Consider the following 16181-nt stretch of genomic DNA (forward strand, 5'->3'; position numbering starts at 1 on the left):
TTTAAAGGAAGCATTCAAGGTAAGAGATTATAATGCATTACTTCCTCCCAAGACGGTCATCCTGCAAGCACCTTTACAATGGGAATTTTTCCACCTTCCATGGCTTGGACAATGTGTGGGTGGATGGAGTTTGAAGGCATGTCCATCATTCCCTGAACCAGCCAAGCTCCATCAAATCCCAGTTGAAAATACGAATCACCACTTTTCATGAGATCTAAAGAAATGGGCCTCCTGGTGCTACCAGTTTTACTTTCTGGAAAGTGCTTTGAGCTCTTCACATGTCGAACTTCCCCATCCAAGTCTATCAACATTCCTGCTGCTCACAAGACTGGGTACTTAAAACCCTGCATGTCTTGTCATTAATGCACCACCTGTTGGAGGAGTTCAATTCTTTCCTACATGGCTTGCTGATGCCTCAAGGAGAACATCAGGATATTTGCTGACCATAACTGAAGGTATCAGGATATACCCTGGTTTGATTTATGGTACCAAGGAGGCATACAGCCCAGTTGGCTCAGAAGACATCCCGTTACCTTGTTCAGCGATCTCAATCTCCCGGCGCCCGAACTCTGCCTGCTTGATGTTCTTCACACAGAAGTTGCTGCTGCCCTTGGAGTTGGTTTGCTGTTTCTCTCGTGGGGAGACCTCATCATCAGAACTGTCTGTGTAGGATGCAGCTAAACCAGGAAAGAAACAACATGAGAATCTCAGAGGCTCAGCAACCCGATTACCTTCTACCAGCCGCGTTTCTAATCAGTTTCACTTCCTGTCTGTCATGAGCTAGCACAACTATCATCAGCTGCAAGGGAAAACAAACGTCTCACAAGAACTTTGCATTTAAATTCTGTAATTTCTTAATGGCATCTCTGTTAAGAAGTTAATCATTCAGGAGTGTAAATGCCAAAGGGGACAAGGTGGTTTTATGATTTAGCAGAACATGAAATGTTCTATAAGGGGAGCTGCTTTGTTAAGAATTTCAAAACTACTTGAAAATGGTCAAAACAATTGTAAAGGGGTTGTTCTGAGTTGTGAGAAGGAAGCCCATAAAGTGTCTCACCCAGCAACAGATTGGCTTTAATTGCATGTTAGACGAGAGAAATGTTCTTGTTTTCAGGATGTCTGGTTTCATTGCAAAGCCCACTCCAACAGCGAAGGTACGGGCCACTCAAAGTGTTCAGGATGTAACAAAATAAGGACAGACCTGTCAGTTTCAGGCGTTAGCACAGGCTTTAGAGCACCAGCAGTCAGCAGTCACCTGGGGAAGAGGAGCCTCGGCAAGACAAAAGCCTCTCTGGCTTAGTGAAGGAATTTGACCAGTATGCAAGCTGGAGGCAATCCCCACAATTATTCACATACTGCACCACATCCCCAGCTCTGCTGAGTGCTTCCAATTCCAGATGGGAGGGACTGTAGCATGGAAACCAGAGTGGGGCTAGGCCCACACTTACCAGAGCTGTAGCTGTCAGTGGAAGATTGCGAGATGGAGCGAGACAAGGACCTGCGGCCAGTCTTGGTTGGGAACTTGCTGAACTCCTGCATGTCATCCGCAAACTGGATTTGCTGAGAAGTGCAAAGGAGTAAGAGTTAACAGCAGAAATTCGCAGGAAACGCTCTAGTGACTCATTCTGCTCTGCCCCTGGGCTCCCTTCTCTGTCCCTACTGCTGCAGTAACAAGCGAGCATTACACAATGTTCCCTTACCAGAGCTAACAGCTCTGCCTCCCTAGGAACCGAAGTTACACTTTGCTCAATAATGGCTATTCTCTCTTCAGTCATCTCGGTCAGCAGCAGGTTAATGCAGATTAGTCACCCCAAGTTACACCCAATGAAGTGAGCTGTAGCTCACGAAAGCTGATGCTCAAATAAATTGGTTAGTCTCTAAGGCGCCACAAGTCCTCCTGTTCTTTTTGCGGATACAGACTAACACGGCTGCCACTCTGAAACAGGTTAAGCAAGGATCCAGCATACTTCCCTGCAAACCTTGAAACATCTGCTTTAACCCTTCCCAGGCTCCCTGAGACACAAGCCGAGAATGATTAGAGTAACCCTTAAACCACAGAACACTGGGTGATCATCCCTTATCGGCAAACCTGCCGGCAACAAATGCACAGGTGTCACTCTTACAGCAGATTACGCATTGAAACTGAAGCTTCACACTGAGCACCGATTTGGTTAGACTGAGTAGCAAGTGAAGATGCAATGGCAAAAAAGTCAGGGTAGTAGGGAGATACTAGCTGGATCTGCGTGAACGGGGCCTCAAAAGACATTGACCCCAGAAGGGAAGAAGCATCCTGTGGACTAGAAACACTGCAATCCCAAAAATGACATTGAAGGAGGACCTGGCACACTAGGGTAAAAGCTGAAAAGTAAGAACATTTCAACAAAAAGCAGTTGACATCGTATGAATGTTCAGTTTCCTCTGCTATTATTACAGATGTTTCAATTGTAATCAGAGCTCTTAGCTGGCCTCTGCTTCCACTTCATCCAGCAGCGAGACTCAGTTCAGGACTGTATCGCCCGCTAGCTCACAAAATCCTAGTATGTAGGGCCTGAGAGGAGAACGAAAGTGCCAGGGTTAGTCCCAAGCTGCTTCAGAATTCAGTTTTTTGAACATACTGTATGATCAGAGTGAGAAAATCTTTATCACCTCAAGGTACAGAGCAAGAAAGACGTGAAAGGGAAACAAGTGCAAGTTTTGGGCACAGTATTTGAAAACCTCTTCCTCAGAACCTCTTTAAACGGGAAATAAAACTGGCTTTGAAAAGCCAGTAAATATGGTTTATACTCCACTTTTATAGGGTGCAAAAGCAGAATCCCATATATGATGATAAACCCCCCAAAGCATCCCCTGGTCCTGTTTGACCCCGTCATTGATTATGAGGCATGTGACTTAATTGTACCTCTTAGCAGGGATGAAATATCATCCTGAGGAGTGCAGATTAACAGAGCCCCCCACTGAGCCAGGGCGCAGCACAGTTAGAAGACAGTCCTGAAGAGACAATTAAGAAGTTGAGACAGGTAGTAACAGGGGGGTTCTACACAGCAAACTAGACCTGCAAAACCATTAAAACCAAAAGCTTCCTTGGATGCTTTCAGAACAGGGAGGTACAAACTGCGATGGACCTCAGGGGAGGGGAGGAACAAATGCTTCATCCAAGGTGACCCACCCCATGGAGAACCTGTCCACCCACTGAGCCCAAATACACAATGGGAGTAACACTATCACAGTCAGTCAGCTGTACTGCTGCAACCAGAGAAGTCCTGCAGGAAGCACGGCTAAAAACGGAGCAACAATCTTGGCCTGTTCGCAGCCAGATTCCAAGGGGATGAGCATCTTAGGTGCTCAGAAACCCCGGTGATGGGCATGGTATAAGAATCTGAACAGAACAGCATTAGCTAAGATAAATAGTAGCAAGGGTGCATGTTGTTGCAAAGTTGTGTGGAGAGGAGTTGCAGCTGAAGTGTTTGTACCAGGGCCAACACGAAGGGACTTCCCCTGGGGAGGGCTGGTTGGAAAAGGTTTTAATCTGACTCAATATATCTGAACATCCCACTCTCAGTAAGTGGGAATACAAGAAGAGCATAACAAGGACAAACACCTGCAAGGCTTTTGTTTTCCCGGCTTAAGAGATGTGATCAGAACAATTAAACGACCTTATAGATCATTTGTAACAAACACTGTCTCAATCCCCTAATAGCAGCTAGAACGCAGACTGAAACCCATCAGCCAAGAGAGGGAGGATGATCCAGTGGGAAAGATGCTACCCTGGAACTTGGGAGATGTGTGTGCAATTCCCTGCTCTGCCACATATTTCCTGGGTGCGCTTAGGCAAGTCACTCACTCTCCATATGCCTCAGATCCCCCATCTGTACAAAATGGGATAACCGCACAGCCATACCTCAGAGGGGTGTTGTAAGGATAAATATCTAATATGTATTTATCTGCCCCCATCACAGTAGTACCTAAATGCCTCTCAGTCATTCATGTATTTACCCTCCCAACCCTCTGTGCAGCACAGCACTGCTATTATCACTACTTTACAGACGGGGAACTGAGGCAGAGAGGTTAAGTGATATAAAATAAATAAAAGTGTGAGGCAGTACAGTGACGGGGGACAGATACGTACCTCAGATTGACCAATCTGCACTGTCACAGTCATATAGGAGACACTTGAGCAATTTATGTGCCACCATGAAACAATGGGCGTTACCATACACAGTTACAAGAGTGATTATCACTAAAAAAGGTTTCCCCCCTCCCCCCCCGCTCTCCTGCTGGTAATAGCTCACCTTAAGTGATCACTCTCATTACAGTAAAAAGAACAGGAGGACTTGTGGCACCTTAGAGACTAACCAATTTATTAGAGCATACGCTTTCGCGAGCTACAGCTCACTTCATCTATTCAGCATGGTGGTTTTTCTCACAGCCAGGGCTTTCAGGCTAGTAGATAGGGCTTACATTTACCACACGAAGTCTGTACCACCTCCATTTGTTCATAACGGACAAGGGCTCAAGGCAAAGTAATAGCTCGAGCCCTGCAAATCCGTGGACCACTTTTGCAGATCATGGATGAACGAGGAACCAAATTTTATATCTAAAGCCCTGCAAATCTGCGGATATCTGCGGATCAGATGCAGAAACAAATTTTGTATCCATACAGGGCTCTAATAATAGCCATTTCAAACTTCTGTGCCATGTTCTTGTAAGTTACCTTGACACTGCTCTTCATAATGAGTGCTAACTTTTAAGGAACCCTCAGGCTAGTGAAACAGTCGTACTGGCATCCAGAAACCAGAGCACAACCACTTGCACTAAAAGCAGATTAAAACAATCTTAGACGCAACCAAGAAGGCCGTATGTTTTAAAGCTGTGATTGCAGAAAGTAACTCTTTTTAGCTTGCTCTTCCTTATCAGGATTGTTGCAGTTTGGTATGTCCTCGAGTCTGGATTTCCCAGCAGACATCATGTGACTTGCGTGCAGTAGGATGAATTTGGTTTACGGGAGTGGTTAAATATAGTTTACACAGTTTGCTATTGCAGTTATTTTACACTGATTTATTTTAGGTGGAAAATAATAAAGAGGCCATCACAACAACGTCCTAGAATATTTGGTTACTGACAGATAAAGAACAAACAGGTAGAATTAGTGTACTCTGTGTGCAGATCAGGAGTTGGCAGGCTGACAATCAGATGTTAAAGAATGCACTAAATTTTCAATCCAGGAACAGTTTGTTGGACTCTGTTCATGGCCTGTTGCCTGCAACAATCTTCCTCAAAGAAGGTGTGGGGTTTTTCAAGCTGATTGGAGGGGAAACTCATACACAACATTACTGACATAACTTTACGGAGAAAGATTAGCAGCTTTAAAAATGCAAGCTCCCACTTCCTCCAAGAATTTAAAACCAAGATGGGAGGGGAGTGCCCCCAAAGCAGCTGCAGACATTAAAACAGCTTAAAATGTTAGTTTGAGAATTTTCTTAGACCGAGTTAAAGGCAGGAGAGGCTTTCAGGGCTGGGAACATGGGAGGAGAAAAGCATATACATGTACTTTGTGAGAAGAGGAGGTAACTGCTTAATTTTGTCAGTCAGTGCCTGGCATATGCTTGGACCATTGCTTCTAAAGCTCTTATCCCCAGAATCATCCAAGTTCACTGTAACTATGGCATGGTCATCAAGAGAGTCATGGGAAAAGCCTCTTTCTCATCCAAGGGTGATTTCAAATTAAACCCCCCTCTGTAGGAATATTCTCTTGAAAAAAGCTTGTTCAGTATTTGACCAGAAGCAGGAGAGGTTACATCAGGGGTCGGCAACCTTTCAGAAGTGGTGTGCCGAGTCTTCATTTATTCACTTTAATTTAAGGTTTTGCGTGCCAGTCATACATTTTAACGTTTTTTAGAAAGTCTCTCTCTGTAAGTCTATACATTATATAACTAAACTATTGTCGTATGTAAACAAGGTTTTCAAAATGTTTAAGAAGCTTCATTTAAAATTAAATTAGAATGCTGATCTTACGCCGCTGGCCCGCTCAGCCCACTGCCGGCCCGGGGTTCCATTCACCTAGGCCGGCAGCGGGCTGAGCGGGGCCTGAGGCTAGGACCCCGGCTGGCAAGGGGCAGGCAGCCAGAACCCCAGACCGACAGTGAGCTGAGATGAGGATGGGAGTGTGCTGAGAAGAGGGCTGGGGGTTGGGGTGCAGGGTCTGGCCAGGAGCTAGAATGAGGGAGGGGGCTCAGGGTTGGGGCAGGAGGTTTGAGTGTGGAGCGCTTACCTGGGCAGCTCCCATTTGGTGCGAGGAGTGCAGGTGGGAATGGGTGGGGCTGTGTGTGTGTGCAGGAGCTCCCGTTTGGTGTTCAGGGTGGGGGTGGGGATGTGGAGGGTGTAAGAGTCAGAGCATGAGGCGTGGGGCAGCTGGGTATGTGGGGGGGTGCAGGAGTCAGGGCGGGGGTGGGTGGGTATGTGTGGGGGGTGCAGGAGTCAGGGCTGGGGTTGTGGGGGGGGTGCAGGGGTCAGGGCATGGGCCTGGGGTGTGGGGGGGGTGCAGGGGTCAGGGCAGGGGGTGTGGGCTGGCATCGTGGGGGTCTCCCAGCCCCCTGACCTGAGCGGCTCATGGCAGGGGGCTGGAGGGGATATGCCCTGATTCCAGCCCCTTCCCCAAGGTCCCCGGAGCAGAGAGCACGCTGCGGCTCCACTTTTACCTCTCCCCCTCTGCAGCAAGGGTCACCAGCTGATCAGCTGCAGGGAGGGAGAGAAGGAGGGGCAGGAACCCAGCCCGCTGGGGGAACAGGCGGGGAAGGGGGAAGCTTGCCTGCCCTGCAAGGAGAGAGCAGTGGGCGGAAAAGAGTGGGCCGGGCAGGATTTTTAGTGGCACGCTGCTGTCTGCCCAGGTCTGCCCATTATGTCAGTAATGTTGTGTATGTCTGCCAGGTCTGGCAGACAGCAGCGTGCCATTAAAAACTGGCTCACGTGCCATAGGTTGCCGACCCCTGGGTTACATGATGGTCTATCACTAACCCACACAGCTTCTTTGCAGTCACCAATGCTGCATGGATAATCCCCACCAGTACACCCAACCCCCTTTTCCCAATCCTAATGCTGCCTCCACTGGCAGTTCCTTTGCATCATGTTGTAGGCCAGGAGTAGGCAGCCTGTGGCATGCAAGCTGATTTTCCGTGGCACTCACACTGCCCGGGTCCTGGCCACCGGTCCGGGGGACTCTGCATTTTAATTTAATTTTAAATGAAGTTTCTTAAACATTTTTAAAACCTTATGTACTTTGCATACAACAATAGTTTAGTTATATAGTATACACTTATAGAAAGAGACCTTCTAAAAACGTTAAAATGTGTTACTGGCACGCAAAACCTTAAATTAGAGTGAATAAATGAAGACTCGGCACACCACTTCTGAAACGTTGCCAACCCCTGTTGTAGGCAAATGCCATTTTCATTCTCAAAAGGGTTCCTGTCTTGGCATTTGCACCAAGATTTTTCAGTTCTAAAAAGGCGAGTTTGGATCCAGAGAAATCGGTTGCTAAAGAAACCAAGTGCTGAATTAACCACAGTAATCCCTGGGCCGGCTTTAACGGAGCTCATCTGAACTCTGCAGCTTAGCAAAATCTGCCCTGTCTAAAAATATTATCAAACATTGCAAGCAGCTTACTAATCAAATGAATTATTCCAGCCTTAAACCCTCTTCAAACCCCGTCTGCAACAAACTAACAGGGAGTTTCCTGACTGGCTGAGAAGGGGGCTGGGGAGGCGAGTTTACCCAAGCCAGGGTAAGAGCCAGGTCTGACTGCACACTCAGTGATGTCCTCCAGTTAATTCCAGCCATCCTACTTGTTCATGTGCCGGGATCTCTAGCTGGCATTAAGGGGAAAATCCTCTTTGTAATCTCTCAAACTCCAATTACATACTGAGTGTGCAGAGTATCTCCTGCACCGCACTGCTGTGGCATGCAGCCACCCAAGCCGTCTCCTTTGGATGGGCTAGGTTTGCTGGTAAGGCTCACAAGCCAGCTAGTCTGGTTCTTCCCAGAGAGGCCTGGAAAGTACGGCTCCCCACCTTTTCATTGTGAATACAGGCAGCTCTGGGCTCCCAAGGCCAAAAGCAATCTTTAAAATGTCTTTTATTGGAACCCAAACTTCTCACTCTGCTGGAAGTGGCTTTTCCGACTGGGTGGAGCACAGCATTTAATAGCAAGGAAAATATTTTTAATCCCAGCACGTCAATACTAAGTAGGCAGAACAACGCAATACTTAGCTTTTACACAGAGCTTTCTGTGACTACAGCTCAAAGGACTTTACAAAGGAAGGTCAGCAAGGCCTTCTTTTTACAAATTGAGAAACTGAGGCACAGAGAGGGGAAGCAACTTGGCCACTATCTTGCTGGGTGACCTTGGACAAGTCAGGATTAGAACCCAGGTCCACTCCAGTGATCGATCCACTGGACCGCACCAAGCTCAGTTCTTTCAGGGAGGTGCTTCTAACAAGAAAGATTCTCATCTGTCAACCTTTAAATCTGCCACAATATATTTAGAAGTCTAGTATCAAGCACTGAACAAAGTGTATCGGCCCTGACGAGCATAGGTACACCTCAAGTGCAGGATTGGGGCCTTGATTTTAATTACACTTGTCAATAACTGAAAGGTACAATTCCTTGCAATCAGCGAGACGTAGTGCAGTTCCACTGTATTTCAAGCAGTTCCAATACTTTCCAGCTATGCCTAAGTGCAACAATGCAAACAGTATTTAATTTTCTTCAGTCTATGGCAGGAGGACAGAAGACAAAGACATTCTGACCTCTCCAGATATAGTGCTGTGTCTTGAGAAAGACTGAAAGGTCAAAATGACCCCCGTTCTCACCTAGCCATTTGAAACTAATGCTGGAAACGCAGGTCAGCTATGCTATTAGATACTTCCATTCTCGGTCATTGTGCAGCTGTGTTACAGACCAACCTCAATGCCACACTACAGTCTTACTGCGTTAACTGCTTCTTCACTGATGGATAGCCCACAGTCTTCACGGGTAGGCCACAGCCTAATCTAGTGCTGTATTCACTCATGGCAAATCTTGATCAGACAGATATGTAAAAATGTCCTTAGTTTTTCATGAGCATGGCAAAAGGCAGGCAAGTAGGTTCTATACCTGGCTGGTAAGTTTCTTTGGCAGTTTTACCTGGCTGCTCAAATCAACCAGCAACTCATCAGACCTACACCCGCCAATTCTTCCAGCAACATAGTCACTCTGCATGGGATGACAAGCCATCTGGATTTTGTCCCTGAAACATAGTGGGGGTTCTACAGTTCTCTGAGATTATGAATGTGTTTAGGCAATTAAATGACCTTTCCTGGAACAGTGGGCTACATTTGAGCTGCTGCATGTAACTTCTGTACAAATCTAATTTTATACATATGGTTCTTATAAATGCCCCCAGAAACCAGACCCAGTGCCCGGTCTCCCAGAATGAACTGGAGCTTAAGGGAAAATACAAACCAATCCCAAAGCACCAATTGCAGGGAAAGGTACCTTCAATTACTAGTATCTAGCAAGTTTGAGTGAGTTCCATACTGGGGGAAAAGTGCATCTACAGCAATTTCAATGACTGGAATGGGGGAAAATATCCAGCAAGTGTCCAATGACAATTTAACAAGAGGGGAATTCAGTGTTTGGACAAGGGTTTTTAGTTTTTACATCTGTTGGCTGGCTGAGGTAAACTCTAGAGAGGCCCCAGGGCAAACCTCGACTTGCTAACACAGGAAAACTAATACTGCTTTGGCTACATTAGGATGTTACCATGTGATAAAAAGCGCATTTGCCTGGTAAAGCCAACGCCTATGGAAGAAATTTGGCTATCAGTAGGTTTATTACTGGTGATAATATGCTAACCAGAAAGAACCCTGCTCATCTGTCACATTCCAGGCTGCTTTAGTGTGGCTGGGAGATTTTAAAAAAGGGTGTTTTTTCTATTTGCCAGCTGAGAAAATGCCATCAATCTCAAAATCTCAAAAACTTCCTCTGTAATCGTTTGTCAGACTAATCACACCAAGAGTACACACACACAGACTCGCAACACGCAGCAGCAGATCGACATCGCCACCCAGGAGAAAATGGGTGTGCATGTCCTTCCAGGACTCTGGCATTGCCAGTGAATTAGGCACCTTCGCCACTTGCTTGAGAGAACAATGCAACTGCTGCCCCAGGGGGCTGCAGAAACCCAGCAACAGAGAGATCAGGACACAACTGTGAGCACTGTGTTCCTTGATTTAATCCACTTGCCCTAGCAATAGCTTGGTGGATCTGGGGACTATTGGTTGCACGCTTTGCTCTGCAGGTCACGTCCATGATGCCCTGATGCTACCTGTTCTTTTACGGGTTATTTTTTCATTCCGAGACTAGGATTGTAAACTTATCAGAATAAAAAGCTCAGTATCAACCTGCATCCATCCTCTTTATGGCCCAAAGCCCAGCAGCAAGGTTAGAAAACTGCAGCTTTGATTCTGTAATTCGTATTTACAGTTACTGATTTTAAGAGGCCTGGAAAACTGTCTTGAAATGCTACTGCTACCATCAGTTATGAATTATTCTACAGAAAGATTATTTCCTCCTGGGAGGTTGGAATTGTTTTCTCGTAAGCAGCAGGCTCTCGCTGTGCTTGTGAGTTCAGAAGCTTTTAAACGGTGATGGTTTTAATTCACGTATTTTCAGAAGAAAATCATCATGTTTATTAACTCTAGCCACAAAAAGGAAGCGAAGGAAGAACGTTACTATTCATGTCAGGCATACAAGCGCCTGGTGAATCCTCAGACAGGCAGAAATTTGGCTGCCATGCAGCTTCTTTTTCTAGGTCAAGAACAGGAGCGGACTAGTAAGTTAATTTGTGGCCATCTTCCATCCTCCAATGAAACCGTTATGCATACCAGAGTAACCAATTCTCAGGATGCAGATCTGAGATCATCCGAACTCCACTTCGAATGAGAGTCCACTTAAAATACTATGCGTCAGGCACTCTGTGCATAGTCACCTACTGTCCTTTTCTACTTATGTAATGTTCACGACCCACACCTACCACTGATCCATCTTGCCCAGGTGAGTCTAGTCCTTCAGGTAATTCCTGCCTATGGCATGTCCTAATACCCCTTACATATCCTAATGGGGACACTCTCTCTCTCTCTCTCTCTCTCCAGAAAGCAGTTCATTAAAAACCATCTGAGTAGGGCCAGCTGGGAAGTATCTATTGCTAGCTTAAACCAATGAAAATTTAGCAACTGCTTTCTTCCCCAATCCTGAAAAAACAGAGCTATAACTTGTCACAGAGTCCTCAGAGTTGCTGTTCTCTGAATGGAGGGGGCTGGCAGCTTCACCTGGCTGGAGCACCCTGAGAAGCCTCAACAGCAACTCGTCATGGCACAGATATTTAGTAAGTTTCCTATTCCAGACTTTTCTGGGGCCTTGGGAACAGGAACTGCAGCTGACCCTCCTTTGTCAGTCTCAGCGGGAGCCCTGAATGGATGACACTGCCATCCAACTACCACAAAGCTGGTTAAGTTAAGGGGCAAATACATGAAAGATTGCTTGTGCTGCGCCAGGGCAGCGTTCCCGACAGTTCACACTGAGCCATACCCACTCTCCCTCTCTCGCCAAAAGACTGAGCTGCTTGCCGGTGCCCTTAGGCCCACTCTGCCCTAGTTGTGGAGCTAGGGGTTACCCAGTTCTGTTTTCCCACAACCTCCTGAAGGGCTCATCTGGATAGTCCTTAAAAGTATCTGAGAATGCCCTGCTCAGACAAATCACAGCCAAAGCTAGGACAACTCTGCCTAGCAGTTTTGCAGTCTGGGGCCTTCTACTGATCCACCCCTAGCAGGGCTAATTCTGAGGCACACTTGCCATTTCAGACACTGGTAGGTCTAGGTGTTTAACATCAAGGCCTCCTTGCTCTGATTTTGTGTCACTGCAGCTAAAAGCTGCTCAGAGACCTTCTTACTTTCTGTAGCACACATGGCATTGGTTAAGGAGCAGGAATCATGAGGGGGAAAGGAGTCCAGGAGAGCTGGCTGTATTTTAAAGAATCCTTATTGAAGTTACAGGGACAAACCATCCCAATGTGTAGAAAGAAGAGTAAATATGGCAGGCAACCAGCTTGGCTTAACAGTGAAATCCTTGCTGATCTTAAATACAAAAAAGAAGCTTACAAGAAGTGGAAGATTGGACAAATGACCAGGGAGGAGTATAAAAATATTGCTCGGGCATGCAGGAGTGATATCAGGAAGGCCAAATCACACCTGGAGTTGCAGCTAGCAAGAGATGTTAAGAGTAACAAGAAGGGTTTCTACAGGTATGTTAGCAACAAGAAGAAAGTCAAGGAAAGTGTGGGCCCCTTACTGAATGAGGGAGGCAACCTAGTGACAGACGATGTGGAAAAAGCTAATGTACTCAATGCTTTTTTTGCCTCTGTCTTCATGAACCAAGGTCAGCTCCCAGACTGCTGCACTGGGCAGCACAGCATGGGGAGGAGGTGACCAGCCCTCTGGAGAAAGAAGTGGTTCGGGACTATTTAGAAAAGCTGGACGTGCACAAGTCCATGGGGCCGGACGAGTTGCATCCGAGAGTGCTAAAGGAATTGGCGGCTGTGATTGCAGAGCCATTGGCCATTATCTTTGAAAACTCATGGCGATCGGGGGAAGTCCCGGACGACTGGAAAAAGGTTAATGTAGTGCCCATCTTTAAAAAAGGGAAGGAGGAGGATCTGGGGAACTACAGGCCAGTCAGCCTCACGTCAGTCCCTGGAAAAATCATGGAGCAGGTCCTCAAGGAATCAATTCTGAAGCACTTTGAGGAGAGGAAAGTGATCAGGAACAGTCAGCATGGATTCACCAAGGGCAAGTCATGCCTGACTAATCTAATTGCTTTCTATGACAAGATAACTGGTTCTGTGGATGAAGGGAAAGCAGTGGACGTGTTGTTCCTTGACTTTAGCAAAGCTGTTGACACTGTCTCCCATGGTATTCTTGCCAGCAAGTTAAAGAAGTATGGGCTGGATGAATGGACTATAAGGTGGACAGAAAACTGGCTAGATTGTCGGGCTCAGTGGGTAGTGATCAATGGCTCCATGTCTAGTTGGCAGCCGGTATCAAGCGGAGTGCCCCAAGGGTCAGTCCTGGGGCCGGTTTTGTTCAATATCTTCATTAATGATCTGGAGGATCGTGTGGATTGCACCCTCAGCAAGTTTGCAGATGACACTAAACTGGGAGGAGAGGTAGATACGCTGGAGGGTAGGGATAGGATACAGAGGGACCTAGACAAATTGGAGGATTGGGCCAATAGAAATCTGATGAGGTTCAACAAGGACAAGTGCAGAGTCCTGCACTTAGGACGGAAGAATCCCATGCACCGCTACAGACTAGGGACCAAATAGCTTGGCAGTTCTGCGGAAAAGGACCTAGGGGTTACAGTGGACGAGAAGCTGGATATGAGTCAACAGTGTGCCCTTGTTGCCAAGGCCAATGGCATTTTCGGATGTATAAGTAGGGGCATTGCCAGCAGATCGAGGGACGTGATCTTTCCCCTCTATTCTACACTGGTGAGGCCTCATCTGGAGTACTGTGTCCAGTTTTGGGCCCCACACTACAAGAAGGATGTGGAAAAATTGGAGCGAGTCCAGCGAAGGGCAACAAAAATGATTAGGGTACTGGAACACATGACTTATGAGGAGAGGCTGAGGGAACTGGGGATGTTTAGTCTACGGAAGAGAAGAAGGAGGGGGGATTTGATAGCTGCTTTCAACTACCGGAAAGGGAGTTCCAAAGAGGATGGATCTAGACTGTTCTCAGTGGTAGCAGATGACAGAACAAGGCGTAATGGTCTCAAGTTGCAGTGGGGGAGATTTAGGTTGGATATTAGGAAAAACTTTTTCACTAGGAGGGTGGTGAAACACTGGAATGCATTACCTAGGGAGGTGGTGGAATTTCCTTCCTTTGAAGTTTTTAAGGTCAGGCTTGACAAAGCCCTGGCTGGGATAATTTAATTAGGGATCAGTCCTGCTTTGAGCAGGGGGTGGGACTAGATGACCTCCTGAGGTCCCTTCCAACCCTGATATTCTATGATTCTATGGCCAGCTGCCAGACTCTAGTTTGGGAATCCAAGCCACACCCAACCAGGAACTAAAGGGTACTAAGCTCCTGATAATGCAAATAAAACCCTAAAGTCTATCTGGGTTCCTCATTGAAAGGAAGGGCTTCTGTGCTAGTGAGCATTAAAGAGAAGTCTCCATCTGCTTCAAGACGAGGGTTAAAGGCTTTCACAAGAATCTGAAACCCAACAGAGATTAAGACGCTCTTGAAAGAAGCAGGCAAGTTACAAAGGTTAATTGGGTGAAAAACAGCTTCTGGTTTTCAATCATCATATAATGATACGTGTGAAGAGGTGGTTAAGGGAATAATAAATGGAACACAACATTAAATAAAATAAATGTGATCTTAAGGGTCTGATGGTTAAATAGTAACTGGGAACAATAACAATTACTGTTTTATAAAAACCTCAGGGTCAAAGTAACTCATTTCTCAAGGAGCATAGGCAAAGTTTTGCCACCAAAAGGAGAGATAAAGTATACAGCCCTTGGACTCTGGGAAGGATTTCAGAGCAGGAGATTGCACAGATTATACATATAGGGATCAATTTTTAAAAGCGTGCCTGAAGGTTAAACGCCCAGGCTGGGATTGTGAAAGGAGACTGAGACCTCGCCTATATTCAAAGACAGGCTGTAACTGCAGGTGAGAGTTTAAAGCAATTTAGGGTTTGGCTACACTTACAAGTTAGAGCGTATTAAAGCAGCCCCAGGCGCCCTAATTCCTGAGGTGTCAACATTGGCAAGGCACAGAGAGCGCTCGGACTCTGCAGTTGGAGCGCTCCTGATAATCCACCTCCACGAGAAGCATAAAGCTTGCTGCGCCCCGACTGAAACGCCCGGGAATCAGTGTGGACCAGGTGTTGCATTACTGTGCTGATCAGACTCCGGAAACGTCCCATAATCCCCTGAAGTCCGGTGGTCACTCTTCATTGTTTTAAAATCGGCTGCATGCATGAGGATATCCCCTTTCAAAGCTCCGTTTCTGAGAGCCAGCTATTTATCTGCTCTGGGACAAAGCAAACCATGATTGTGGAATGCTGCTGTTGTGGGGGAGGAGAAGAGGGGAGAAGGGTCTGCTGCTGTCTGAACTTACAAGAGAGCTTGCTGACACACTCTCAACCCCCCAAAACACACAGTCTCTCCCCCAATATATACACAACACACTCCCTGTCACACTCCACCCTCCCGCCCATTTGAAAAGCACATTGCAGCCACTTGCACACTGGGATAGCTACCACAATGCACTGCTCTTCGTGGCGTTGCAAGAGCTGCTAATGTGGCCACGCCAGTGCGCTTGCAGCTGACAGTGTAAACACACGGCAGCGTTTTCCCTGCTGTGGTCTCCAAAGGCTGGTTTAACGCCCAGCGCTCTACATCTGCAAGTGTAGCCATGCCCTTAGTTAAATTAGTGCAGCTGTGTAGGCCAGCTCCTAATCTGACTTAAACTCGGCCTATAGAGCATCCACTTCTAACCAAATCCATTTTAAAACGAATTTAAAGTTAATCCAGTGCAATTTTGAATGTCAACAAGACCCAAGAGAGTGAAGTGTGCATTTTGTGAGTTTGGCACTTACCTCCCTCTGGATCTTTGGAAGAGCCCAACCCTAAATAAAGGGTCCGTTTTTCAGAAGTAGAGACCACCACCCACCAAAGTCAGTGGGTGAGGAGAGCTCAGTATCCTGAAGCTCCTTAGATGTCTACCTTTACACAGTCACATTTGGAACTGTTACCCATTATGCCACAAACTAACAGCAAAGTGACTTTAAATAAATAATGGTATTTGGATACTACACACACAGCCAGGAGGACTGTAGAATTGGGAATTTTACTCAATTCTTACATTAGTGTCATACTCCAGTAGCAACTCCCTTGTCAGAGAGGTCCAGGGAAGCGCTGACGCTAAGCTCCAGCTGTCAGGGGCTAAGAGCTTTTTATAAAAGCTGCCTTTTGAACTGAAGATTTCACACTTGCTCTCCAACCACAGTGTTAGTTTCCCCCAAAGCATTTACACAATACTGCACACATGCATACAACCGCATCAGGACACACTTCACAAG

At 46.5% G+C, this 16181-nt stretch overlaps 1 protein-coding gene across 3 annotated transcripts in view; it reads right to left on the reverse strand.

The window, feature by feature from the left end:
* The window catches only part of AHCYL1 (adenosylhomocysteinase like 1), a 46138-nt gene that overhangs the window by 15464 nt on the left and 14493 nt on the right, over window positions 1-16181 (reverse strand). For all 3 annotated transcript variants that reach the window (XM_073320235.1, XM_073320234.1, XM_073320236.1), the window contains exons 2-3: window positions 1449-1560; window positions 534-677 (exon numbers count right to left, since the gene is read on the reverse strand). In XM_073320235.1, coding sequence (XP_073176336.1) covers window positions 534-677; window positions 1449-1560 — 256 coding nt within the window. The remainder of the gene's footprint in view (window positions 1-533; window positions 678-1448; window positions 1561-16181) is intronic.

Source organism: Lepidochelys kempii, chromosome 21 (assembly GCF_965140265.1).
Source record: "Lepidochelys kempii isolate rLepKem1 chromosome 21, rLepKem1.hap2, whole genome shotgun sequence".
NCBI lineage: Eukaryota > Metazoa > Chordata > Testudines > Cheloniidae > Lepidochelys > Lepidochelys kempii.